This window comes from Lonchura striata, chromosome 20, assembly GCF_046129695.1.
Source record: "Lonchura striata isolate bLonStr1 chromosome 20, bLonStr1.mat, whole genome shotgun sequence".
NCBI classification, from domain to species: Eukaryota; Metazoa; Chordata; class Aves; order Passeriformes; family Estrildidae; genus Lonchura; species Lonchura striata.
The window spans coordinates 8463183-8490599 of NC_134622.1; the positions used below are offsets into that span (position 1 = coordinate 8463183).

At 38.1% G+C, this 27417-nt stretch overlaps 3 protein-coding genes and 1 long non-coding RNA gene across 5 annotated transcripts in view; 2 read left to right on the forward strand and 2 right to left on the reverse strand.

Annotated features, from left to right (window-relative positions):
• Positions 1 to 1739: 1739 nt before the first annotated feature.
• ASPA (aspartoacylase) lies at positions 1740 to 8538 on the reverse strand. Of its 2 annotated transcripts, none has more exons than XM_021524913.3 (6): positions 8102 to 8538; positions 5989 to 6184; positions 4746 to 4839; positions 4223 to 4330; positions 3546 to 3655; positions 1740 to 3010 (listed from the first exon to the last, which is right to left on the reverse strand). In XM_021524913.3, the coding sequence occupies exons 1-6, from the start codon at positions 8278 to 8280 to the stop codon at positions 2798 to 2800; spliced, it is 900 nt and encodes a 299-aa protein (XP_021380588.1). In that variant the 5' UTR covers positions 8281 to 8538; the 3' UTR covers positions 1740 to 2797. The 2 variants fall into 2 exon arrangements, with proteins under 2 accessions (XP_021380588.1, XP_021380587.1); XM_021524912.3 differs by having other exon boundaries at positions 8054 to 8538.
• On the forward strand, positions 7287 to 15134 carry SPATA22 (spermatogenesis associated 22). The gene is made up of 10 exons (XM_031506460.2): positions 7287 to 7304; positions 10436 to 10517; positions 11285 to 11377; positions 11768 to 11896; positions 12616 to 12670; positions 12799 to 12894; positions 13306 to 13606; positions 13920 to 14049; positions 14377 to 14474; positions 14809 to 15134. The coding sequence occupies exons 3-10, from the start codon at positions 11335 to 11337 to the stop codon at positions 14998 to 15000; spliced, it is 1044 nt and encodes a 347-aa protein (XP_031362320.2). The 5' UTR covers positions 7287 to 7304; positions 10436 to 10517; positions 11285 to 11334; the 3' UTR covers positions 15001 to 15134.
• Positions 15135 to 15503: 369 nt separating this feature from the next.
• Positions 15504 to 27417, reverse strand: part of LHFPL7 (LHFPL tetraspan subfamily member 7) — a 57867-nt gene continuing 45953 nt past the window's right edge. Inside the window, exon 3 of the mRNA XM_031506461.2 lies at positions 15504 to 18679. Coding sequence (XP_031362321.1) covers positions 18453 to 18679 — 227 coding nt within the window. The 3' untranslated portion in view covers positions 15504 to 18452. The remainder of the gene's footprint in view (positions 18680 to 27417) is intronic.
• The window catches only part of LOC116184304 (uncharacterized), a 39528-nt gene continuing 34415 nt past the window's right edge, over positions 22305 to 27417 (forward strand). The window contains exon 1 of the long non-coding RNA XR_004149069.1: positions 22305 to 22326. This is a non-coding gene — a long non-coding RNA (uncharacterized LOC116184304). The remainder of the gene's footprint in view (positions 22327 to 27417) is intronic.

The window sequence follows — 27417 nt, forward strand, 5'->3', positions numbered from 1 at the left end:
AAATAAATGGGATTATTTCACTGGGTCAGTTCTGAGCCTCTCAAACTGTTCCTGTCCAAGTTTGCCTGATGCTCCTCAAACTTGGCTCGAGATGTTTCATTGGATAAAAAAGGTCAAATGTGAGATATTGCTTCCTTTTGTGGAAAACTAAGGTCATCGTGATCCCAATCTGCTGGTTTTTGGAATCCCTAACTCATAAGAAACTCATTTTGTACACTGAAACAAAAAAGTTCTTGTTGTGGAGAAAAGCAAAGCATTTCAGTTCTGAAGATGACTAAATGAAGTATGTCATTCTGAAATCACGAGGTTCTGGGTACATTTGCAGCTTTTGCATTGACTGTCAGTGTTACTGGGGGCTTGGTCCCATAAGCTGGAAAATCAGATCCCAGTGGCTTTGCCTGATCTGTTTTCCTCTGTGCAGTCCCCAGGGTATAACTGGAGTTTATTGCTGTTTATTTATTACTGCGTGTCTGTGCCTCCCCATGAAATAGCAGGGCAGATGTAGAATTCCTGATGGAGGATTTTTGCTCCAGTCACAACATTACTTTTCCTCCTTGGCTTTTCCATGCTGTTGCATCTTCCTACATAAAGAGTTACCACACTGGAAGTTCTTCTGAAGTATTTTTTTCATTCAACCACTTCAGAAAAATCAGAAGTCAGTATTTCTTCCCAAGGTGAATAAAATTAGTTCAGTGCAATGCAATTCCAGACTATTTTTTATTCAGAGGACTCTGTAATGCATTTCTGTAGCTCTTATTTCATTACCTGTGATGACCAAGTACTATTAATTATGTTTTTAGTTTTCCATTTTATGTGTACATATAAGGAGAAACATTTGTTCTGTGTACTTTTAAATTTCAATTAACATGTGTCTCCAGTGTCATGGCTTTTCATCAGAATTATTCATGTGGTGCCTGTTTTAAAGGTGCTATTTTAGGTGAGACTCAGGGGAACTCAGTTCTGTGTTTGAATGATAATGAGAATTGCATTGGATTTTGCAGCTGTGGGCAAAATGATCCAAAAGACTTTCTTAAGACAGAAGAGAGCGTGAGGGAAGCCTGCAGTGGGAAGGATAATGCAAAATATTTACAGGGCTGGTGAGCGTGGGTCCTGCTGCCCAACTGGCCCCCAGCAGACGCCGTGTCCTGAGGTTCCAACCACGGCCTGGATGGATGGATGGGATCCACAGGAACCTTGGGCTGTGTTCTGGGCACAGGAATTTGAGGGGAAGGACATTTGTGCACCCACAGACCACGTCACACCCCAGCGCTGTTTGGCTTTCTCAGAAGGAGACGTGAGGATGAGAAGAATTCCTGCGGTCTCGGAATCTTTGATTGTTGATTTTGCACCAAAGCTGCCAAGGAAGGACATTGCCTCGGGGCTGCTCAGCTCTGCTTGGATCCTTTCTGTGCCAGTTTTTGTATTAAGGGAAAAAAAAAATACCTCTTCACACACACTCAGGAACCAGGCTGGGCCATGAGGCCACTGGAGACACAACGAGGCCTCTGTGCTGTGCTGAGGCTGCCCTGGGCTGTGAAAAAAGCACAAAAATCCCTACAGGAATGTGCTGTGCCCCTGCCCAGGCACAAAACCTGGGGGTGAACTCAGGAACCAGCTGGGGGCTGCTTCTGAAACCTCTCACTGAGGAAATCCCTCCTTGTGTGGCCACAGAGCTTGGCCACCTCACATCAACCACGTGCTGTCTCCAGGACACTCTGGATAATGGCTAGAGCAGGTAATTCTGTGCTTTTTATACCATGTTTATTTAAATTAAGGAAATAAAACTTGTCATTCAATCAACATTCTGTCCCTTGTTTTTTTTTTTTTATTTTATTGCCATAGGAGTTACACAAAGGCAAGGAAGAAATAGTTTAAATTTAGTAGTAAATGAGGATGACATAACTTTTCAAAGGTAGAATATAGGAGTTATCTGGACAATTAGTTTTTCAGTGAATAATTAATGTATCCTTATGCAAAGTTCATAATGTTTATCACCTACTTGTCAAATATGTAAAAAACTTTAGAAAATTAATTAAACCCCCATTTTTTTCTCTTTTTAAGATGTTATGACAGGCTTTGTCTCTACAGATACAGAATAAGTCTCCACACATGGAATTCTTCTTAATTTCCATTCTGGAATACTCAGGTATGGTTTGTGCATTGCTCTTCATCAAAACCAGAGTAACTGCCTAAATCTTGCCTTAAATCAGAAACAGCTTGAATTAACTGTGAAGTACACTAAAATAAAATATAAAGCTCTTTAGAATATATCTTTGAAATCCTGTTTTTAGCTTGTTTTTATGTTTGTAAGTAAAAAAACAAAATAAACCCCAAGGCTTCCACTTCAGCACAGTGGGGTTCAGTCACATATGCATATAATATAATTTATTATACACACCCTACCCCCGTTTCTCTCTGCCAAGCTTCTCCTTTGTCTCACATTTAATTCCCTGTTTACCTGAGGAATTAATTTAAAGTATTAACCCATTGTAAGAAGTGTTGGTTACTGAAGTTTTGGGTTATGAAGTAGAAAAGCTGTAATTTTTGTATATAATGTAGTACTGTTAGATGAGCTTCTTCATAAAAACTTCATAAAAATATTTATAAATTCTACATCTACAGGAGTCTAATTAACAATAAACAGACTCATAATCAGCATTATCACAATAGATCTCAAAGTGCTCAGCAAGGTTAATTAAATTACAATTTAAAATTAGATCCTGCATTTATCCCACAAGTTACTACTGAATAACTCTGGACTTCACAAGGAAACCCACTTTTTATATGAAAAAAGCTCTTAAGAAGTGCTGTGCTCTGAGACTGACAACCTGAGGTGTTTTGCAGTGAGTTTGATTTTCTCTGTTTTTACAAAAGCTTGTTTCTTTTCATAATATGCAGCTTCGTTAATAAATGTTGGATAGACTGTACAGTTCCCCTGATATGGAATTACTTCTCCATCAAGAGTCAAAAATTGAGGATCACCATTCTTTAGTGGCTGCCAGTCTTGATCCTTAGGGAAAGAGAATAAATAGAATATATTTACTTTCAGGTTTCTGTATATTTTATGTGATTCTTGAGTTAATGCTAATTATGCAAATTTCTGCAGTTTATGGCATAAGGTTTTAAAATAATTCGGTTTCATTTTAATACATAATTTTGTATATATAATTTTGTGTGTCTGGCCCTCGTTTTCAGGATTCACTGGTGAAGTGAACTAGAAGGAATCTGCAGATGCTCACAATTGATTGAAAACAGACATTCATTTTAGAATTAAAATTAGGTTTATATTTTAAAGTATAAGCTATCCTATTGGCTTTTTCTTTGTAGTGATTTTAGGTTCAGTTATTCCCAAGACACTTCCTGCAATAATGAATGTATGACCTTACTGAGAGGACTTAACCCTAGGGGAGGCCTAAAATATTCAATAAAATCCTTTGTTAATATTGGCATTTTAAATATTTATTACTAAAATATACAACAATGTAGCAAAAGCAACACAGGAATAAGTAGGAAATGTCACAAAAGGAAACTATTCTAGAATTTACCTGTAGTTTAGGATGAATTATTGCAATAATTTCACCATTCTTATTCCTGGGATAATCTACTTTCTCCATTATTTTAAAAACCTCGATTGTGCATGGTGGAAATTCCTTGCCTAGAAAGAATAAATGTAATCTAATGTCAAGGTGAAAAATCTCCCGTTAAAAAGAACATTGCATTATTTATTCTCTGCAGAATGGTTCAAATCATCAGGTTGTCCCCTCAAAGCCAAGTTGTAGAAAGATAGTCCAGTCATGTATTGGGGCATATGAAGTTCAAGTCTAAATTTGCTACTGAAATGTTACTTTTCACATAAAAAGACCTATTTTGTAGATGAGGAAATCAATGAAAGTCTGTTTGCTAGTGTTGCACAGCACAGAGTGCTATCAGTGGTATTTAATCTTTATTATTCCAGCACAATAATGGAAATTCTGACTTACATAACTGTATTATTTTCTTTCTATTTAAAAAAAAAACCAAAACAACCCTTGACAAAATGTACTCTGAAATAATTAAAAACACTTATTTTGTCAGCGTGTATTTTAGGTAGTGCACAGGCCTGACTTTAATTTTTTAATTCTCCCCCCACCTTTTACCTGTTTAAATGTAAAATGTCATTTTTTAAAATATTCTCCTAAAATAGTCCACTGACATGACACAGGATGCTGTAACCTCTCATTACCTTCATTAAAAAGTTGCACAAAATCAAGGCCATGTTTAACAATCTTCCTCATTTTGTCCAAAACATCAGCTCGAGCAACACCTTGTGGCTGGGGCCCCACCTCCACACCTGTTTGGAGATGAGGGAGATCATTAATGTCACTTAATGTCACTTAATGTCACCACCACACATCAGCTGCTTCCACTGCACAGCAAAAATAAATGTCTGCTGGGTCAGTATTTAATGTTTAAGAGGGATTGTAAAGCACAGAATTATGTGGGGTTTTAAGGCAAGCAAGTCCTTGTTGTATATTATAAATATTTTCTGCAAGAAGTGGGTTAGTTGAGTTGAAGGATTTCTGTGTTATGTAATGATTGTGTAAATCAGAACTCTTCAGAAGAATGGATAATCACATCCATTCATTTTGGTAAATATTGCCAAGCAAGCAGCTCCTGGTGCTCAGAGCACTCTGCGTGAGGCAGTGAGCACATCTGAAAACAGATATTTCCAAATCATTTCAAGAGCCTTTAGGTTTGCTATTTACCAACAGGATGTTTTGCCACAGAGCGAGTCGTTGCATATTTCAGGCTGGGATGTTCAATCAGCAGAGCAGGACAAGGTTCTGGAGCCAGAGCGTTCTGTGGGGATGGGTTAAAAACGCCTTTGTCATGCAAAATGATTTCAAATGTTGTGCCACAAAAGATTACTGATGCAGAAGTGATTTACACAATGTCTTCAATATGTTGCCTTTATTTCAGGGCCCTCGAGGAAGTAGGACATCTTTAGAAAATGCACAAAGCTGTGTTTGTTGGTGCCTTTTCTATTAACTGATGCCAGGCAGCTCTGCTGAACCAGAACTGAGCACAGTTCTAGTCCTGAACTGCCAGCAGAGAAAAAAAAATCTCCTCAGCATGGGTCCAAAAGTGAGAACCGAAATACCATAAAGCAGATTTCAACTATTTTATCTAGGGTTAGACTCCAATTCTCTTGTAGGGACACAGATTGTGAATTAAGCCTCATTTTAATCTTCTTTATTGGCATTTTTGCTACTTGAAGCTTCTTTCTTAATGACTGCCCACCATTACTCTTCACATAATTTTAGTCAAAAGCTTTTTAGATCTTTGTGTATTTTTAATAAGCCTTTTAAAAGAATACATGTAATAAGGAAAAAAGTCTGAAAATACCTTGTTTCTAGGGGAAAAACCAAAATTAAAATCCCACACCTTTGGCCCAGCCTGGATTCCACCAGTCACTGTCCAGGCCACCAGAATTCTAGCAAATTCTGCAAACCTCACTCTACCAAAACTTATCAGCTTCAGGAACAGCAGAATCAAACAGCTTCTAAAGGCACATCACCGATAAGGGAACATTGTCATTACTTACTTCCATTATTTGTTACATCTCTTTATTTAATGAAATTAGCGTTTAACTATTTAGCATGTATAACCCAAATTTATCCAAGTTCCTGATAGATCCATGTGAAAGCAGACTAAACTGCATTAATTTTCATAGATGTTATTCTAAGTATTCCTCTTCGCCCATCAGTCTTAATAATGCTCATTTCAATACATGAAGATATGATGAGTTTAAATCTGAATTACCTGATATTATAATCAAATTAATAGTTGCCTCTGATTAAAAAAAAAATCATCCTATCAGTAATGAAATATTTTAAACAGTTTTGCAGAAGAAAAATTAGTATATTTAAAGAAACTACAAATTAATATATAGTAATACAACATTACAACTAATAATGTATTTTAATAGTTCATTTAAATTAGTTTTACCTTGATATAATGAACCATTTGAATTGTAAAGTCATCCCTGGAGTTTTCAAGAATAATGGTACCACCCATGTTAGAAGTGGTGTTGTGAAGGTCAAAAATAAGGTCATAGGCATCATCACTACCTTTGGGACCAAATATATGATTGATTTCCTGAGCCCTCCTCACTTCATATGGAATATCTTCCACCACTGGCCTGCTGTTAATATCAGCACAAAGAAATTAGTGAGCTCATTCCACGGCTTTACAGTCAACAAAATATGTATTAGCCTTTTCTTTTGACTTTAAATCCAAAATTGACTGGAGTTGAAATCACCTGTTTAATTACCAAACTTAAAATTGGCTGAGTTTGTTGAAGAAATCAAGTATGATTGTCTAGTAATTGTCTTGTTATTCTGTGTCTTGTGCAGAAGGGTATTAGAATTATTTAAGCAAATTTTGGGTGGAAATTACTTATTTCTCCTTACATCCCCAAATTTCCCCCTGTGCATAATAAAACTAAATAAAATTTAGCAACAACACAGAGCACTTCCAAGACTGGATCCCCCTCCTGCTGCAGACCATAATCAGACATCAGTCCATGATGTTTTGCCTTGGGCATCACACTCAAGGTTTTTTCTAACCTGTTTTATTTCTTGTCTTCTCATGATCTGACCAGACTTTTTCAGTCTATTCCTTTAGGATCCTTAAAGCTCAGTGAAGATTTTGCTGCCTCAAATCTGTTTCTCCAAAGTTTTAATACTTGTAATTTCAGGAGACTCTGTGTACATATAATCCACCTTTCTGTTCATTAGCTCTGCCTTTGAAATTCAACATTCCTTCACATAAAACTGTTAATTAATACTTTTTTTTGAAGCCAATGAGATTTACATCACTGCTTTCAGTAGTATCAAGATTTCACCCTCCTTTTTCTTATTTTGTATAATAATTTGTGATCTTGAAGGTTCTACACTTAAGGGACCAGAGGAAGGTACTTCAAACACCCAGTAGTGCTGAAATAGAACCAGGCAACTTCATAGTATTTACTGAGAAATAGTAGTTAAAATATGAAGGAAACCTGCAGGTGTCTTAATCTGGTGTTTTTTCAAGTGTTCTTTGTTCAAAGCAGCTGAAACTAAACAAAACTACTTTTTTTGTATGCTTTTCCAAAGTAAACAATTAGAAGAATGACCTCAACACTTATGTGTATGATCTTACGTGTGTCATCTATGATCTTATGTGTATCATCTGCTTATTTTAGATCTAATGATCAACAACAAAATTCTAAGATGAAAAGCCAGATACGTAGGGTAAGAATAACTGCCTGCAATATATATACAGTAAGTATGCCTTTCTGTGATATTCACCTTTGCCATTAAAACTTTTCTGAAATAGAATTACCTGGTGAGAAACTATACTAAGATTGTTTATATATCAAAGTACACCTCTGGAATAGATGTCTCAAAGGCACAGAAACATCAAATCCTATTAAAAATGTAGAATCAGTTACTATTTTACAGTAATTATAGACAGTATTTATTTTAAAATAATTAGTCTGTTAAATTATTGAGATTTTTGGCTATGCTTTTGCCTTAGAATAGATTATTTCTAGCTCCAAGTTTTTCTAATTTCAAGTTTTCACCTTTTGCTGTACATAACTGGAATTAAACACACTTCCCTGATTTCTGTGCCATTCTTACAGATATTCAGATGTTCCCGTTTAATTGCTTTTATCTGCTATTTCTTGTAAGTGTAATTGTATTCAGAAGAGCTTTGAAACTGAATTGCACAAGACATGAGAAATAATGACTCTGACTCGGAACAGTGGTACTCCACACAAATGCAGCTCATCTAATGCCAATTTAAAATCATGTTTAAGATCATGTGTTGGTTTGAGACTGATTCTACCAGCAATAGAAGTGAGTCTGTTAACACATGCAATTTGTTCTTTTTTTGGGTTAAAGGTCAGTAATTTCAGTTATGTGACTGCACTGTTAAAGTAGTAGGGGAACTGGCGTTCAACATTTTAATCTGGAAAGAATTTTAAAACCCAGAAAAGCAGAACAACAGAAAGCACAACTGCTCTTACCCGAGGCTCTCGGGGTCAAAAACCCGGTTGAGATCACAGTCAATGTACCTGGTGCAGCTCTCCACAGCCCTGGGGTTGGTGAGGAATGGTTTCACCTGCACTCCTGCTCTCTGGATCTCAGCTCCATCCTGCTGCCAGTGCCTGACCAGGAGCACCCCCGATAATTCATTGCCGTGAGTGCCCCCGAAGAGCCCGACCCGTCTCACCCGAGCACACGGGGAGCTCATGCTCAAGGAAAACTTCTCTCTGAGGGGGAAAAAAAAAAAACAACAACAACAAAAAAATAATTCTTTCCAGTAGGAGAGTCTTTCTTCTGGTTAGGTCAGACGTGAAAGAAAGTGAGTGGATTTCTCCCAATAATTCTCAACTCAGTTTTGAGGCGGGATTTTCCAACCTCCCTCCCCAAGGAGCCTCCCCTTCAGTTTCTGTATTTAGTAACATCTCCGAGGCTGTTAATGGCACTGTTCCACAGTCCAAAAGTTAACTCTGGGCAGTCTTTATAATGTATGATCTATAGGGAAATCCTGTGCTAATGAACAGTGGAAAACACTGTTTTTACACTTAAATGTCAGGCAATTTTTGCACTGCAAATAGGTGTAACAGGTATTTTCATGTATGTTTGAAGTTCCATAAGTATTATATTATATAAGGGAAGAATGATTTAAAGTGAGCAAAATCAGCAAAATAAGAATCATATCTTGGCTCTAGTCCAGCACACAATGCTGAAACAGTAAGTATTTTCATCTAAAAAAAGCCAAAGAACAGCTACGTTCCTCAATGCATGCCGTGGCTTGTAAAACCTCTTTTGTTTCAGAAATCCTACAAACAGTGATTAGAAGGAACATGAGCTGAAATTACAGTGCAATTTATCCATGACTGACTTGCCCAGAGTTCTGGCTCCAGTTCTATCTTGGGATCTGCTAACACAGACCTCTAACACATCGAAACAACTTTGCCAGGGACAACTCTCTAACTTTAGCAGTCTTTTATTAAGAAGGAAACGGATTTAGACCACGATGGAACAATAGTTCTGTTCTCTCCCCAAAAAACTTTAGTCAGCAACTTTTCTTCCATTTCCAAAAGTGTTCAGAAAGGCTTCTGAAGCTTAAGCCAAAGAGCAGCTGTAACTTCCATCCTGAGAATCAAAACATTTAGAATAAAAGGACATATTAACAGAAAAATAAGCTTTATTTTTGTAAATGACAGAAGTATTTGCAATTGGTATATGACTCATGATATAAACATTAACAAATATTAGATTGCAAGAGAATAAAGAATGTTTATTGAACAATTCCATTTTATTAAGATTATACTCCAGTGACTGAGAGAATATTTGGCCAGTGTCTGAAAGACTTTATATCCCAGGCTGACAGACTGTAGGTCTAGGAAAAGCTAAGCACGGGATTTAACTAGAATAGTTCTGCCAGGAATATAATTTCTACAAAAATTTCTTTTTGTTTTGGTTCACGCGCTCAGAGTTTGCTGAACTTTACAGTGAGTTAATACAGAGAGACTGTTTGCTTGAATACTCAACTGTATTATTCTGTACTTGGAAGCTGTCAGATATTTAATCAGAATAGGTAATTTATTAAACAAAGCAGTAAAGTTGCATTTTACAGCACTGGACAGTCTGTACTGGCCTTTGATCCCTGCCTCTCTTCAGCAGTGGTGCCAGAATGAGGAGTGACACAACACCCAAAAACACAACTCACACTCTGAATCTGGGTTTCCTGAATTTAAACACAGCAGCAGCTTGAAGACTAAACAGCAAAATGCAAACATGGAGGGCTGGAACATTTAGTTTATCTTTTATTCCTGCTGGCACTGTAATGGTTCTAACTCCTTCCAAAGCGCTGAATGAAACACAGAGATGTCTGTTCACTTAATTAACATGCAAGAAGTTTGTCTCCTAAGAGTGTTTATAGGATAAAGACAGTGAATTTCCAAACATGAATTTAGGAACTAAACACATGGAAGCTTCTTTTATCCCTTTAGAGGAGTTCCTATCCAAACACTTTAACTCCTGGTGTCCCAGGACCTGCCACTTTGGGAATTAATGGAAATTCACATAGGAATGGAATTCACATAGGAAGTTTTCACTCTTCAGGGTTAAACGCTGGGACCCATCCCTCATTCCAGTGCTTTGCCAATACTCACACTCTGAAAAAGGATGTGGGATATTTAGTTTAGTAAGAATCCAGATTGGTTTGATGGGCTACATACAGAGCTTTGGGAGCGCTTCTGAAGGAAAAGGTTTACTAAAACAAAACAAGATCCAATCGTGCCAAGCACTCAGATTTTAGACAGGAACTAGCCATGTGTAAAAGCCAGAACAGCTAAAGAGACAAACAGGGTGAAGAATGCCCTTATTTTTATTTACAGCTGCGTTTGCGTCCACACACTTCTGGAGATTCAGCTCCTACCGCGGGCTCTCTGAGGGTGACACCGATTCCTCGGGGCCGGGGTAATTAATGAAATCGCACCGAGGGGGTGATTAAAGGGGTTTTGTGTCTCCCAGCCGGGCGCGGCCGCTCCCGCCGTGCCCTCAGCGGGTGGGACGGGGCTTCACCTTCCCGCCATTTCCGCGCCGCCTGAGGCGCGAGCGCGCGGACGAGCGTCCGTTATTTTTGGCGGGATTCGCCTGAGGGCTCAACCCTCAGGGCTCGCCCTCAGCCCCGTCCCTCCGGGCTCAACACTCAGGGCTCAGCCTCAGCCGTGTTCCTCAGGGCTCAACCCTCAGGGCTCAGCCTCAGCCCCGTCCCTCCGGGCTCAACCCTCAGGGCTCACCCTCAGCCCCGTCCTTCCGGGCTCAACCCTCAGGGCTCACCCTCAGCCCCGTCCCTCATCCCGGTAAGCGCCGACTCTCAACATGGCACTGGTCCTCAGCCCCACTCCTTCAGGGCTCGCCCTCAGCCGTGTTCCTCAGGGCGAAACCCTCAGGGCTGACCCTCAGGGCTGACTCTCATCCCTCAGCGCTGACTCTCAACGTGGACCTGACCCTCAGCCCCACTCCCTTAGGGCCTGAAATCTGCAAAGAGCAGTTGCATCTTAGGCATCCTCCTATGCATCTTTGAAATTGAGGACAGCTGCTTCTGTGCTTTAGGTCTTCTGTTCGAAATGATGCCAACCACTAGAGCTGCAGTATTAAGAGAAACTGCCATAAAATCACATGGAATGTGGATGTGTTTGCAGCATTAATTAGTTTGCTTTGTTTATCTGACTTCCATACAGCAAATTTGGAGAAAGCAATACATTGCTGCCTGTTAAGATTCAACAAAGAAATGAAAAGGAGCTTAGCTGACACCTCGGCTCGGAGCACAGCAGGTACTAGCCCTTATGTGTTTACACCTCATTATACTTTTATAGACACATAAAATACATTTATATATGTAGTATTCATACAGGATATTCAGTGTTTAGCCCTACATCCCCATTTCCTGAGTGGTCTTGCATGGATTACCTGTTTATTGCAGCACAGAGAGAGATTTTAGATGGATTCAGGGAACTGGTCACTGAGGGAAAGGTTTCATTCATGGGATTATATGCAGGACAGAGGGCTGGGAACATAAATTCTGTGAGGGAATGGCCTTTTATGTGTTTATGAAATGTAATTCCTGTGTGTATTGCAAAATAATTAAGTAATTTTACTTGTTTTAAGTGTGGGTTGTATATTCTTTTGCTGTTAATATAGCATTACTTAAATTTTAATTTTAGGTTGTCTGCCTGTACCACTGTTCAATCAGAAAAAAAGAACCAGACAGCCGCTCACTTCAAATCCACTTAAAAATGAACTAGGTACTGGTTCTGGGACTTGTAGTTATGACTTCTCTCCCTCATCATTTGGTAAATAAGACTTTTTTTTTTTTTTAACTGCCTCTAAATTCAAGTAAATCTTGACTTCCTGATTGTATTCTGTGAAATCAGACATTGTCTTTATCAAGAACTATATGCATCCTTTATATCTATTTCTGAAAAGTTCATTATGTAAAAATTGTCCTCCAGGAAATTTCTTTCTCCTTTGTACAATTGAGCTTTTTATACTTCTTGCCTAGAGGGAGTTTGACTCTTTGTGTGATAGAGAATGAAGTAGCAGTGGCATTTAAATAGAGTCTCTTGAAACTGACCTTTTGTTTTCAGCTGATTTCAATCAACATTCAAGTCCTGTGTTACAAGAAGAAACATTTGTAAGATGCCTTTCTTGTAGTTCAGAAAGGAACTTCTGTTCTGCAAATTGGGCTTGGAAGGGACAGTGCAGAATTCTGCTTTTAGTGCTTTCATTATGTTTTACTGTAATAAAGTTTAAAAGTTTTCTTATAATAAAATTTCTGTTGCTAAAAAGCCTAATGTTTATAACTGAACTATTGTCTAGAGAAGCAACCTACTTGTTAGAAGTTGTCTTACAATTACAAATATCAAAGGATCACATTCTCCTTTTTTCTTCCTCCTTCCTATGTGGGCCTGTTTGTGGAACATTAGGTAGAGTTGGAGACCTACAAAGACTTATTACCGTTCGGTCGTTTCCATATTTATTGATATTCAGTCCTTTGTCTTTTGAAAATTAGGCTGGGGAACTGCAAACCCAGAAGGGGATGAACTGCAGAAAGCAGCAAACAGTGGGTATGTAAAAAGCACGTTATTTGTTGCTTTTTAAATTTTTATTTGGATATTGTTTCATGAACAATCCATGTGTGTCTTACAATAAAGCTGCTGCTGTGTCACTGATACTTTAAACTTGTCTTTGAAAGCCAAGCAGAACATCCGATGGCTCCTTCCCTTATGAAACCACCAAATGCATCAAAGTTTAATTTAGCAAATGCTGGAAAAAACTTGTCTGCCTGCAGGTTGGTGAAGCCTTTAATGTCTATTATCCTTCCTTTTTGTTCTTATGTGAAAATGCATCTCACATTTTCCCATATGCCTGTAGCAGTCAAAGAAACCCTTTTAATAACACTCTCAAAGGAAACCTTGTTTATTTTATTTTAGAGTTATGAAAATATGTGAATTTTGGCTCAGGGAAGATCCCTTACAAGGGCAAGACAAAAACTGAGCAGGGTTTTAAGGCCAGTTGAAGTCATATGGATCTATGCACAGGTGTAATCACTGGCCTGTATGTGGATAAATTTGGTGTAAACTCAAGTGAGTTTGGAGGTATTTAAAGCTAAAACAACAATTTATGGATTTTTTTAATATCTTTTAATCACATAGCTCAGTATTCAGAAGAGGTACTGTGATACTGAACTGTTGTATTGCAGGAACAGAAATGAATATACTCCTTTAGGTAAAACAGCAAATTCAAGATCTGATAATGGAACTTCTCAGAAGTTTGAGAACTTTTCAAGCAGTTTGAAAACTGTCCAGCAGCAAAAACACCCTGACAGTCGTAACTCATCCCAGCTCATCAAAACAGACACATCCAAAGGACAGTGGCCAGTGAAACCCAACACTGTGACAGGAAGTCTGCAGGATCTTAGTCCAGCATATAAATTTAACAATACTCAGCAAAATAAAATGAATGAAAACCAATTTGGTTGTGTCCCAGAAGATAAAAATCAGGTAAAACCTGTGGGCAGGGTTAATAGGAAAGACACAACAAAGAAAGCAGTAAAGAAAGAAAACTGGTGGAAGATGGTGAGGTTTTCATCACCCCTTAGTAAAACCTGGAGTTTCTGGAAATTTAGAATGGAGATTTTCATACTGTAATGATCTAAAATCCTGAGTAAAGTGGCAGGGAATTATTTGTATGTCTGAACAAATGCTCTAATTTTAATGTAATTATTGCCTACTTAACATAATAAATAAATGCCTATGTGCCCTTTGAAATTGCAAGTGTGTATGTCTAACTTAAACTTTTGTCTTCATCTGAAAGGAAATTTCATCATCTCAAGTGAAAACTAAAATAAAAAAGAATTCTTTGCGAATCCTGTCTGCTGTCATTCAAAGTGTGAGGCACTGGAGCCAGTATGCCTATAAAACTGCACTGTTATTTGAAGTTTTAGGTAAGCAGTATAAGAATATAATCTGCTAAGAATGCTAGCGCAACAACAAGTGGGAATTTTTCAATAGCTGAAATACTTAAACCCACAAAATATTGGCATAAGCACCAGCTAATTTCCCTTCCATTCAGCTATCAAAGGTGACTGAAACAGGTACAAAATTAACACTTCCTCTAACATCAAGTTTTTCTGTTCTGTTTCTTTCCTTGTTTTTAGAACGTGTTAGAATAAATTTTCCTGTTTAGTAGGAATTTCTGTAGAGTGATACAGTTTTACAAAAATTTTTAATACAGTTAATTTTGGAATTATTAATTTTTGCTTAATGGACAGGCACACTGGATTCTGCAGTCACACCTGGAGCATATGGGGCAAAGAACTTTCTTCTGAGAGATGGAAAGGAGACCCTGCCTTGTGTATTTTATGAAATTGTGAGTATTCTGTGTCCACACATAACAGTCACCACTAGCTCCAATAATTTTTGTGAATGCAAAAAGAAAACATAAATTCACAGTGCAAAAGGCAGGCTGAATGTTTTTACCATATTGTTCCAAATTTAGAGCAATAGTCACTACTTAGGCATCCTCAGACTTCTGTTTCAGAAAAACAGGTGGGACTTTGAGTTTAGATTTTAAGTAGCTGGTAACAGGAACAAAGCTGATGTAAAGACCTTCTGTTTTACGTAGCCCTCAGAAACCAGCCATGTGGAAAGCTTTTATGTGAGGTGATATAATTGTTTTATGTGTTTATTATGCTTTGATGAAGGACCGTGAGCTTCCACGACTCATTAGAGGTCGAGTGCACAGGTGCATGGGAACCTATGATGCAAAAAAGAACATTTTCAAGTGCGTCTCTGTAAGACCAGCAACTGCTCAAGAACAGAACACTTTCCAAGACTTTGTTAAAAATGCAGATGTTGAGATGACAGCATATGTAAAAACTATGAATGAAATGTAAAAGTCAAAATGGTTGTCCAAACCCCAGTTTTAACTGTTATCTAAAGGCTGGACATGCTACAATATTTACCAAAACTACCAGTGAAAATCTGGTTAAACATTTGAAAATATCACTGTCCTCTGTTATCCAACAAATGCTGTGTGGTGTTCATTGGGTTCCCATTTATGTGTTACCTGATTAGTGTTTTTTTTTTTTTTTTTAATATCAGTATAATACCTGTATAAAATAACAACAGACCCTGAGGCTGTAGGAAGATTCCCAAGGACACAGAGGAAGTAGAAAAGAAATAATTATTTGAACACAGAACTTCCTTGTCTTTGCCATAGAAATATATTTAATGACAGATGGACCATGTACATTTTTATGTGCCTTTGCCTTCAAACACTACCTTTCATAGGTTATTCCTGCTGTTCCTATTTCCTTTTCCCCTGCTTCAGAAGCTTTGTAGCAGATCTCTTGGGAATTGCAAAACAAAAGAATTGTCAAGAAAATAGCAAACAGTATGGGGATTTTTTTTATTATTTTATTATACAGTGTTGGCAATTGGAAATTTCACATTTAAAATAATTGAAATATTGTATCCAACAAGTCAAATACAGAAAACAGTTAATATTCTAAAAAGGAGCCAGCTAGTCAACGCAGAAACACATTAATGGAAAATACAGCTTTTAGTTACACTTAAAAAATTATATATTTAGAATAAAACTTGAACCTGGTCCAGCAAATTGTAACAGGAAAACGCTTTTACACAGTTTAACGCGCAGACAGTCTTTATTTAAAAAAGTGATCTGTCAGTGTGAGCACAGGCATTGTCAGCAACAGGTGAGATCTAAAGGATGTGCTTTACCAGCTACTGCAAGGATCACTGGAATTATCACCACACCTCCAGTGTGAAGCAGGCTCAGAGCATGGATGCTTCAAGGAGGGTTTTGCCAATCCAGTGATAGAGGTCATGTACACGTGTTTGATTTATTTAAATATTATAAAAATGTTATAAAATGTTAAAGGAAGCTCCTAATGGAAGCATTATCTTGACTCATAAAAGGTGCAGAATTTTGCAGGATGCGGAGGTTGATGATTTGCACAACAAAAGTTGAGCTTTAAGAAGTAAAGGGTTTGGTACAGCGGTGTTGTGAATTGTAAGACTGCTGTAACAGTAATTTAAAACTGCTTCCAGTAAAGTGATTGATGCTTCCAGTTTTACACATGTGAAACTTACGTTAATAAGTAATGACAGGAATAGGTCCTTTGTCTACTAGGTACGTTATGGCTGTTAATAAAAATCTAAATTAATTTTTCTTTTCAGGAAGTGTTTAGATCTTTGCAAAAAAAGTTTCTATTTGACACTAACAAATCACTTTTTCTAGTGAAACATTAAGTGAACAGTCGTAAACATTACACAAAACAAAAAACCCTACTCATTACAGTTTATACACACTACTCAACATTTTTCAGTTGTTGGGTGATTTTTTTTTTCTTGACCATATTGATCCTGTCTTGTATAATGGTTCTAGTGTAAAGGCACAGGTTGGTTAGGAAAGAAAAGCCTGCATCTCTGTCTCTCTACTTTGTGGTGATTATTTTCTTTTTGCATGTTGTTTGTTATTCCTCACTTTTCTGACTCTTACATGAAAATTATTAATCTCAGCCATTCATTAAAAAAGTGTAAGACATCACTGAAAAGCACATTAATATACAGAAGTGACTGAAATTTATTCTTCTTACTTTAGGGCATTCCTTCAGCCTATTTTGTTAAATATTTGGAAGATTTAATTTATCAGTCCCTGTGAGCAAAAGTGCAGAGCACTCATGCTCTCTTTCTCAGTGTCCTTAATTCTGCATTGGAATCTGCATTTTCAAAAAACTTGCTAAGTTTGTGTGCCAAAATTGCTTTTAGAGTGCATGGAAATGTAACAATAGGACAATTATTCTGGAGAACAATGCAATGTTCCATTGAAGTTTAGAATGGTGAGGAATGTAAACAAGACTGCAGAAGTCTTTGATGTATATTAAAATAACACAGTGATTGTTCTGTTTGCATTTTCTTATACATCCTCAACATGTCTCTGTCTGTCCCTTCATGTACACCTTCCATTAAAAAAAAATAAAAATTCAGGAATCAGTTGGACTCAGCTAAGTGAAGAATAATAAATTTGATCTCCTGGTTTGTGCCAAAATACAAAACTAAGAAGTACACCTCTGAATTAAATATAATCTATGTGATTTTTCTTTTTAATAAATAATAGAAAATAAAAGATGAGAATAGAACTAGAATTAAAATTTTATTTTAAATGAGAACACACAGCAGTGGTGTGAGATTACAACCCAATGTTTTTTTGCTTAAGGCAATCAAGTGCATTTATTTCAATGCTTGATAATAATGAATTCAGTGCTGTTGTGGAAATCAGACCTCACAAAATTTCCATATAGACTAATGAAATATGGCCATTTGTACTTCTGACACAGCATCAGATTTTTGCTAGTCATGTTCAATAGCATTTCACTTCACTTTTTTGTTTTACCATCTGGACTCTGAATTGCAATGGCAATACTGGAATTAGTTCATTCTGGCTTGTATTATCGCTACAGATAAGGGCCATTGGGCACAGACATTTTTGTAGAAAGAGATTTTTTCTTTTCAGCCTTAAACAACAAAACCAAAAATCTACAGTTGTCATACTTCAAAACATTTTGTTAAAGTCCACTTAGAATTATAATTTAAGAAATACCGAGAACAAATTCTTAGGATTTTTATTTTCCTGCTGTTAAAGTATTAAATCATCATGGAGCTGTTGGAAGTAGTTCGAGCTCTCAGGAAAAAAAAAATAAATTTCAATTTTACCCAAGACTTCATGAAGATATATCTATATATTGGCAATTAGAGCAGAAGTAAAAACTGTGCCCAGAACTTACAATATGCAGGTGCTGCTAATATATACAGATGAAAAAGAAACTTTTCTTGTATACAATTAGTTTTAGCTATCAATCTTAATTTTAGGCTGTGGCTACTAGTAGGTGCTTTTTCACTAATTAAAATAATTGTAACAAAATATCATTATTGATTTTAAAGTTACGGGGTTCATAAAAGTTCTGACATTTCAGATTATATCAAAAGTGAATTGAAGCTTTTAAGACTCACAATTTTGAGACACAAAAGAAACTGGGAGGTAGACAGATATTTTGAGGATAAACTGATTTATTTTGTCTAAGGCAGTATGCCATTATCTGTTTAGAGCAGTGTAAAGGCTGCTGATTAATCCTATTTCAATTCCAGAGTGTTCGCTGCTCACGCTTACGGAAGACTTTCAATGCACTTTTGGTCTTTGTCAATCTGACCTTCTCTTCCCCATCTCCTCTCCTCTCTTTAGCAACACAGCCAGCTGGAAGTGCTTTAATAATTTCTGCCCATTAGTGTAGACAGGAATGTTCTGTTCTTAAACAGTAATAAAATACTATAAAATTGTAGGTATTGGAGTTGGAGATATGTGCTCTTTTGGTGCATATTTTGCAAAGAATGGTAAAAAGACAGACAACATGACCCCAACAATTGCCAGCATGTACCCCCATCCAATCTGGCAGTCTCCTGCATAGTAGATGTCTGAGTTCTCACAGAACCTCTTCACAGTAGCAGAGTTGAAACCAAAAGGGTAAACCAAAAGCCCAGAAGCCATTATGAACACTAGAGAGGAGAAAAAAAAAATCACACCAGTTATTATCAAACATTAATTCCTTTCGAAAAAAGGAATCATTATTTTAGAAAGACAAATATATATTATATTAAAATCAATGGGAAAAGGTATAGCTTATAAAGCCCCCTTGTGATTGGCAGATTATCCTTCTTTTCATAATTACCTCTTGTGAATAGCAGTGGTGTGACAAGGCAGCAAGTTGGGATTTTTTTCATGAGAACTCTTGCCATTAAATAACTTCAGAAGCGCTGCGATCCAAATTATGTGGCCATGTAAAAAGTAAGGTGGTTCAGGTATAATGGAATCCAGAGGGGAACAATTCCTATGTTGGCAGATTCCAAAACAGCTTCACTTTCTTCACAACAGCATTTTTGTGCTTGAGAAAAGCAATTACTTTGTTATGCCAAATAGAAACTTTCAATGAAAGAGTTCAAATATAGTTTTTTAGATTCTGCTGATGAGGTTCTGATAATGTGAGACTCATTAGTACTGACTCAAATTGTTTAACACATCCTGCATTTGCCAACTGATGAAAAACAACACCATCTATCTTCTTTTTATTTATTTATTTTATGTTTCTTGACATTGGAAAGACAGGCTTGCTTCCTGCAATTTACCCTGCATTATCCTTTGGTTTTTAATGGAACTTCACAGATTTTAGTCTTTAAGGAATCCATGTCATATTCAAATATCAACTTATGTATGTAGTTGAATCAACAGCAGAACCACTTTTCCAATTTTGAAGATAAAATGAGTAAGATAAAGATGCATGAAAATCCCGCAGGAACAACTGGAACCTGATTCTGCCCAGCTTGGAAGTGGAGAGGGGCTGAGCCAGGCTGGTGAGAGGGTTTACACTATCTTTTGTTTGAGAGAACACTGAGAAACCACGTTTTCTTTTCTATCCCTTCTGCTAATCAGTAACCACTGTATTTAGAATCTCTACTTTATTTTAAAAGGCTTTATTTTGTGTACTAAACTATACTGTGGAGCAGTCCCTTTTCCTCTCTTCCCCTTTTTCCAGGACCATGTTTGTTCAAATTCAGGGTAGTGATTCAAGAAGAGTTAACAGTTATGTTTGAGCTGATAGATAATTCATAACCAGCAAACATCTAATGAAACATTAGGAATATAAAACAAACACTGTATGCTATTCTCTGTGTTTGTGATTGCCTTTAAGGTAGAGAATGTGTATATTACTCCAATTATAATATTGGAGAGGCTTAATCTTAAAAGTACCCACTAAAAAAGGGCAATCACTCATTAATCTTTTTTAATTAAAAACCACTTTAATTAGCTTGAGTGCTAGATGAAGTCCAAAAGTTTAACACACAGCCTGTTGAGTCCCTGAATAATTTGAATTAAACCTTTCTTTGTAGTCCAAATGGAACTGCTGAGTTAATCCCTTGTAGAAAACAATAAGGTGAAGAAAATGGAAATTAAAAGTAGAAAAAATGGAGCAGCAGCAAAGTCTGTTTCCATCTGGGTGTGTCACCTATGAGTACAAAGAGAAGCTGCCTGCCAAGAGGTGGAAATCTGAGCACCAAGTGTTTCACCTGCTCCAGCAGCCACTCTCTTTCCTTTAAACCTCAGGAATGATTTTGCAGTGGTTGCTGTGGCCTTTTCTCTTTCCAAGCACAAGGTGGGTGAAAGATGTTGCTGCAAGAGCCAGTGAGGGAAAAGTCCTTCCCAGCACAGGCAAAATCCTGAGCCAGGCTCACAATTCCTGATCCCTCCAGCAGCTGCCCAGGGCAGGGGGAGCTCCTGGAACTGAGATTTCAGCAGCTGTGTCCCTGCTTTTAGGGCCTGACAGTAACCAGACATGCTAAAGCTGAATACAAGGAAGTTGCGTTATGCAGATCTCTCTAATTGCATGTGTGACACCCCTAAAAAATATAAATGAAAATACAGTAAAAATGGGGCTAAACCAGACAAGGACAAGGGGTGATAGTTTTAAATTAAACCAGAGTAGACAGAAGGAAGAAATCTTTCATGATGAGTGTGGTAAAACACCAGCACAGGCTGCCCAGAGAGGTGGTGGATGCCCCATCTCTGGAAGCATCAAATGTCAGGTTGGACAGGGCTCTGAGCAACTTTTGTCTAGGTGAAGACATCCCTCTTTGCTGCAGGAGAACCTCTACAGGTCCCTTCCAACCCAAACTATTCTATTATTCTGTCATCTTATTCAGTAAAGGTCACTGAGCTTTCCCAAAAGAGCTGAAGGGCCAGCACAGCCTGAGAGCCACATGACACTTGCACACCCAGGAAAATTCCAGATGGCAGAAACAAGGGAGATAACTAAAAAAACCTGAGATTTTTCCTACTGCTATTTACAAGAGTGTTAAACCACGAACTAAACCCTGTTAATCCCTGGACCTGTACAGTTGTATGTTCACTCTGACACAGCTGAGATGTGGAAGAGGGGCTGCCCAAGAGCCTGTGGTGCACAGGGGGTGCTCAGCACAGCTCCCCTGCAATCCAGGCTGCTCCACTGCACCAGGGATCTTGAAATAGCCCTGGGGTGCAAAACCTTCTGTGAAATGTTGGGAAAGTGAGCCAGTTTAACAAGAAACAGCCACTGCTCTAAGCAAGAAGCGGGTCTAAAATTAAAATTTCACTTTGTTCATCTTTTCAAAGCTAAAATAGCATCTCATTCGACCAAAAAAAAAAAAAAAAAAAAAAAAGCAGAATTGGAAACAATCCTTTTAGCAATAAAATCCTTTCCTAACTGTTAAATTTCACTGGTTTTCTGACACTGTCTCAACCTTTGCTCTGTTTCACATATCTGTTCCATATATGTTTTCTTTCTGATTGGGTTACACAGAATTGTTTGGAAGGCTGTGTTTTACAGTGTTTTGATTGCCACTTGGTGCTGATGTTGCGTGGTGCGATTTAATGGAAGCAGCTTTATTTTTTTTCCTAGGCTAGAAATAATCTATCGCAGCTGAACGTATATGTTCACATATCAAACGGGCTAAAAAGTTACCCATGGTTTCATATCCTCAGGCATGTCATAGAATGACCTCATTATTCTCATTTAGGTGCCCTCTTTCTTACAAAGGCTCCAAATATTGAATAGCCCGTTATTACCCGCAGAAGCCCAGCTTTCAGGCGTGGTGCTAATGACTGCTTAATGGTGCTGTCTGTCAGAGCACAGCGAGCTGGGACAGCACACAAAGGAACAGTGGGGCTCCATTTAGGCTCCCCTGTAACACTCACGCCTCTGAACGGCTTTCCAACAACAAACATCACTTTCAAAGGTGTCAGAACACAGCAGCGAGTGCATCTCCCCGTTCTGCGTGCTGTAATCCTGCTGTCACACAAGGTGATGAGGCCACACAACATACTGCCTGTTCTGCAGCACGAAACCTCTGGGTGTGAGAGGACTTGCTAGTAACACGCATAATTGAGGGTTTTTTTAACATGGTTTGATAATTTGATTAATCTCCTGTTGCTGAAAGCCGCAATCTCCCATCAGCTGTGAAGGCTGCTTAAAAAGTGCTCTTTTGTTTTGTTTTATTATGTGCCACACAGGTGTTTGTTATTGCTGGGTTCTTCCCCACCTGAGCCCTCTGCAGTAACTCACAGCCATTGCTGGTGGCAGGCCAGGGACAAGGCCAAGCACATTGGTTCAACAGTAAGTCATATTTTATTTCTACTTTCTAATCCCAAACAGTTACAGTCTCATTCTCTTTGCTTCCCTGGTGTCCTACAGCCAGATGGTAAATGGCACTTTCTCCTCTGAAGGGTTTGCTAGCCAAGGCCTGGTTTTATTTTTAAAAAGTAGGTTGGTGAATTGGTTGCTTTCTAAATAACTTTAATAGTAATAAGGTATTCTTCGAAAGGAGGACACTCCTCTTTAGGGGAAACAGGGCTATTCTAGGAAAAAATTGTAAATTGTTGGTGAAAATACTGAATCAGTGACACTTCTAGTTGGGGAAAATAGCATTTTCTGCTATTTTAAAATTAATAATATATAACTCTTTGTCATTGCAATGGTTTATTCATTTTATTAAGCTTCTGTACAAGTGTTTAATTATTTAAATATCTCACACCATTTTCAAGTTGATTTTAAACCAAAGCAAAGCAATGCAGTTCTCTGGAGTGCGTGCAGAGGGCACCAGTGTACAACACAGATACCATGGCAAAAAAAGGCTATTTCCATTCCACTTCTTTTGGCAAGACTGATGGAGTTTCCAACATCTGAAACACAATAATTGAATCGTTTTTTGTATTGTGAAGCATGAATGTTTAAACTGGACTAAGCTTATGTTTATCTTCCATACTAATGTTGAAATGGATGGAAATCCAAAGGTGGCTTACAAACACAGAGAGCAAAAAAACCTGTTTTATTTTGTGTTTGTTAATATGTTTAGGTGATATGTAGTAGTGAAATATTCTGTGTGCATGAGTTCTCTTCCTGAAATTACCTGCTGTAAGAAGGTTAGCTTGTCTTAGGAATTTAATTTGCTTACTTTAGGAGTGTATTATATTCCTGATACTTGTGACAATGATGGATTAATTGCAAGCTTGTGGAACATATTAGATAATCATTGGAATTACGGTTGAATCATAGGCAAGCAAGGGTATTATTCCAACCCTATTACAGATTGTCACAGTCTTCTTGGAAGATTTTTATTGACAGAGCTTAATCTACCAAAGCAATTTTCACTCATTTCATCAAGAAGTTTCCTCTTACATATAATCCCTTACCTCCCTTATTAAACCTGGCAGTTCTTCATATGCGCAATCAGTTGGCTTGGACCTCTCAGGTTCATGCATTTTATTCACCTAATAATTTTATTAGCTGCTCTCCAGCTTTTCATTACTTACATGATCTTAAATGAGAAAGCAGGTGCTGATCCAACACCAAGCAGAAATACAGGTAACAGGGAAAACCTAGCAGCCAAACATCTTCAAAAAATCACCTCTTGTCCTACTGCCCTGCCTGGCCTGCACTCAGTCCTTCCCAGCACTTTTCCCAAGTAAATATTTTTGTAGCATGCCTGAAGGGTTTCTATATTTGGGGTATTTTGGATAAATCCTCTTGTACAAAAAGGAGGTACCTATATTTCTTTTCCGCATCTATCCCTTGAAGACAGTGCTAAGTAATATTCAAGATTTTTGTCTGTAATAGCTGCACATCTGTGTACAAATAGAAACAAAATGGAATTCTGGGCTTATCTGAAAATTAATGATTTCCTTTTGACTACTTCAGGAAAGGAGGAATTATCCAGAGTAATTTGAGGTGAGCTGAAATATATCTAAAATCAGCAGGCATAGTTTTAAATGCCTATTACATATAAATAAAACAAAGAGGAAAGTGACCTCTCAAAATGAAAGAAACCAGACTAAAATCCTCCTGTTATAACAGCTGAACTTTGGAGGTTGAGGCAAACAGGGACACTTAAATGCCATTCTGCTCTGCTGAACTCGTGGCAGGTGCATGTCAGGTACCTGGAGTTCAAACTCTTGGAAGCAGCCCTAGCAATTATTCCCTCCAAGGAAACTAAAAGGAAGAGCAGGAAAAAGGGATAATAATGCCCATATGCTTGGTATAAAGATGTAGCTGCCTTCCTTTGTATCTGAATAGAGAGCTGGAACTCCTAACAATGGCCCAGCTACTTCTAACATATCACACTTTAGGTCTTCTTTGTAAAGAATTATTCCACCACTGGTGTCATTTCAGTCAAACATGTTGTGATTTGAGGAGCTTCTATCAGTGCTGGGCTGGTGCCAAAGGAGTAGATTATAGCAGTTCCTTTTCTGGCTTTTCTAAATGGTGCAACTCACAAGTTAGCATTTAGCAGCTGTAATATAAATGTAGTTATAAAAAGAGCTGTGTAGCTTTTCAAACCCCTTTGTAGTTAACAAAGGGAATGAATTTGTTTGTACAATGTCTCCAAACTCTGTGTCTAAGGAAATGCTGAGTCTGTGACTCCAGCTCATAAGCTAAGGAGCTGCATATGTACATACATGCAAAATTATAGGGAAATATGTGTATATCAAAAGCTTGGAAATGTTTTCCATTTCAGTTTATTTGGATTTATCTGAGGTAGATAGGAATACATTGTTTTAAATAAAACTAGCACTGAAATAAGGGTGTCCATGCACCTTTTTAAACAAATATTTTTAGTGCCATTAAAATGCCCCACTCAGGTTCTGTTGGCACAACTCCCTCATTCTACAAATAGCCTGTTTCAGAAATGTCTAACAATTGTAGGAATAGCTGAATCTATCTTATTTATTAACTGAAGGGAGTGGACTCTGACTATCCAGACTTTGGAAAAGAAATTCTCTGAAGCCATCACAGAGGTAATTGGGCTTGGTAATTACTGCATTAGCTGCAAGTTTATTAAGGGCCACAAAAGGAAATGCCATCCTGGTGACCTTTGAGGCTGCATTTCACAGCGTGTTTTCTACATGAGAACAAATGATGAAACTGGACTATTTCTGCCAAGTGAGTGGTAGCTATGGTGAAGATTTATAGCTGTAATCTGGTAATCTATGGGCCTAATCATACAGTTATAGAGCTGCGTGTCATTTACTCGAAAAGCCTGAAATGAGCCAGCACTGTGTAGACTATGGTGAAGGAGTGCATTTTGTCATCTGCAAGGTTAGGAGAAATACAGCCTCTTTAGCAGACTGTAAAAGAGAGACAAGAGCTAATGTTTCTCAAAATAGCAGTGTGTTACATGAAATTTTACAAGAGTCAGAGAGCTAAGAAATGGGGACTATCAGATTGGAAACCATTATGATTTTCCTCTTTTGTACTGCTTCAATAATTACTTAGATTTTCTATTTTTTTTTTAATTATTTAAGTCATGCTCACTTCATCTCAGAGCAGCAAACACAGAAGCAGACTAATAATGTAATATTGACATATTTAAGTGTTGGATTCTTCAGCTGAGAGCAGCATGTTCAGAATGTATCATGCCTGTAATGTGCCTGTGTTCCCTTATCTTTGTGTCACATTTTATTCAACAGTCAAGAAGTGCTAATAAAAAGTGCATATTTCACTTGTACTATTTTAGGTAAACATAACATGGTACACATTTTCTAAGCAATGCACATTTCTACAAATAGAAATCAGGGTGGCAAACATTTTGCTTCCCTTCTTAATTAATCTATCCTTGCCAAAACTGCTATGCTCTTCAGCATGAGCAAGGAATGAAACTGATGACTGAAAATTTAAATTAATGCTTTTTCTTGTGATCTTTTGGCTGAGAACAAGAGCAGCTTCCACCTACTATCTGATGCATTCCCAAGCAAAAGAACCAGTGTCAGCCTGGGTCCCTGTGCAGCTGCAGGGAGTGAGGGAACAGACACATTTATATTGTCTTTGCTTTGGAGCCAGCTCACCTGGGAAGGGGAGATGCTGCCCAGCCTGCAGCAGGCCTTGGCTCCTGCTCTGCCTGTCAAATCCAAGTTCTTAAATAGCTATTTAGAACAGGGGCTGAGGTCCAAAAGAGAGGCAGTGATGTGTAGATCACCTGAAAAGTCATGATTCCACATGACACATTTGCTCCCTTCTCCTCCCCACCTGCTCAGCCCACAGGTCTGTTTTAAATCAATCTTTTCACCTCTCCCAAGACTCACAATTTAAGTAGAGCAGACGCTGACGAAAACAGATTTATAATGAAGCTGGTGGCCATTAAATACCAGCCTTCCACCAGAGGTGACCTTATTGGAAAGTGTTGGAGAGTGAATTTATTTTGACTTTGCCCATTCTCTACCTCATCTCGCACACTGGCAGCCGAGGCAGTGGTGGTGGGAGGTCTGAGAATAATGCCCACATCTCCCTTCATTACAGCTGCACTTCACATCCCAGCAGCCTCCAAGCCTCAGGGATATCACATTCATTACCTCTTTCAGAGACAAGTATTTTACATATATGCCTGAAAGGTGATTAGAATCCCTGACACAACAGTGTTTTATCTGGAATGCAACCATGAAAAATATATGCCTAAAACAAAAAAGACATTGTACATCCTTCTCGTAATTGATTTAAGCTACAAAGACCAGATTCAGTTTTCCCAGGGCACAGGAATTATCAGGAAGACACAAATTGCATGTTTTCAAATCTCCTCATAAAAACTGCTTGACAGGGGGTTGAAAGCAGACTTTTCTGTTTCTCAGATGTCCTAGTCCTGTGAATGTCATCAGTCAGCAGAAGCTCACGTGCCATCACCTGATCATAAAGAACAGTTCTGTAACAACCCTCATTTCATGCTGCTGATTCCAGCCCAGCATAAATCAGCCACACCACGAGTAATGTTGGAAATAATTGTCTGCTCCAGAGCCCCTCTCTCCCAGCCCAGGTGCCACACAGCTGTAGCCACATGCAGCCCCTGTCCTGCAGGGGTGGGGTAGAGCAGCACCTCCAGCAGTGATGCTTCCTGAGTGCTTGGAAGATCTTTAATGCTGGAACAGTGCAGGTGTATCCATTCAGTGGTTTTAAAAACATTATAAATGGACTCAGCTCTGGCTTGAACCAGATGCTCTCTGCAGATGGAAAATGGGATAGCAACTGCTACTTCACTGAAAGCTGCCCGGAAATGCAGCAAGTGATCCCAGCACTGATCCTCAGGTGCACAAGGCACTTTGATCTTTTCTCTCCCATCCTCTTTCTAATATCCAGCTTTAATATCCAACCCTGAGCAGGGTTTGCTGTCACTGATGGCTGTTTGTGCAAATGAATCAGCACAGCACATCTGATGTTTTAACT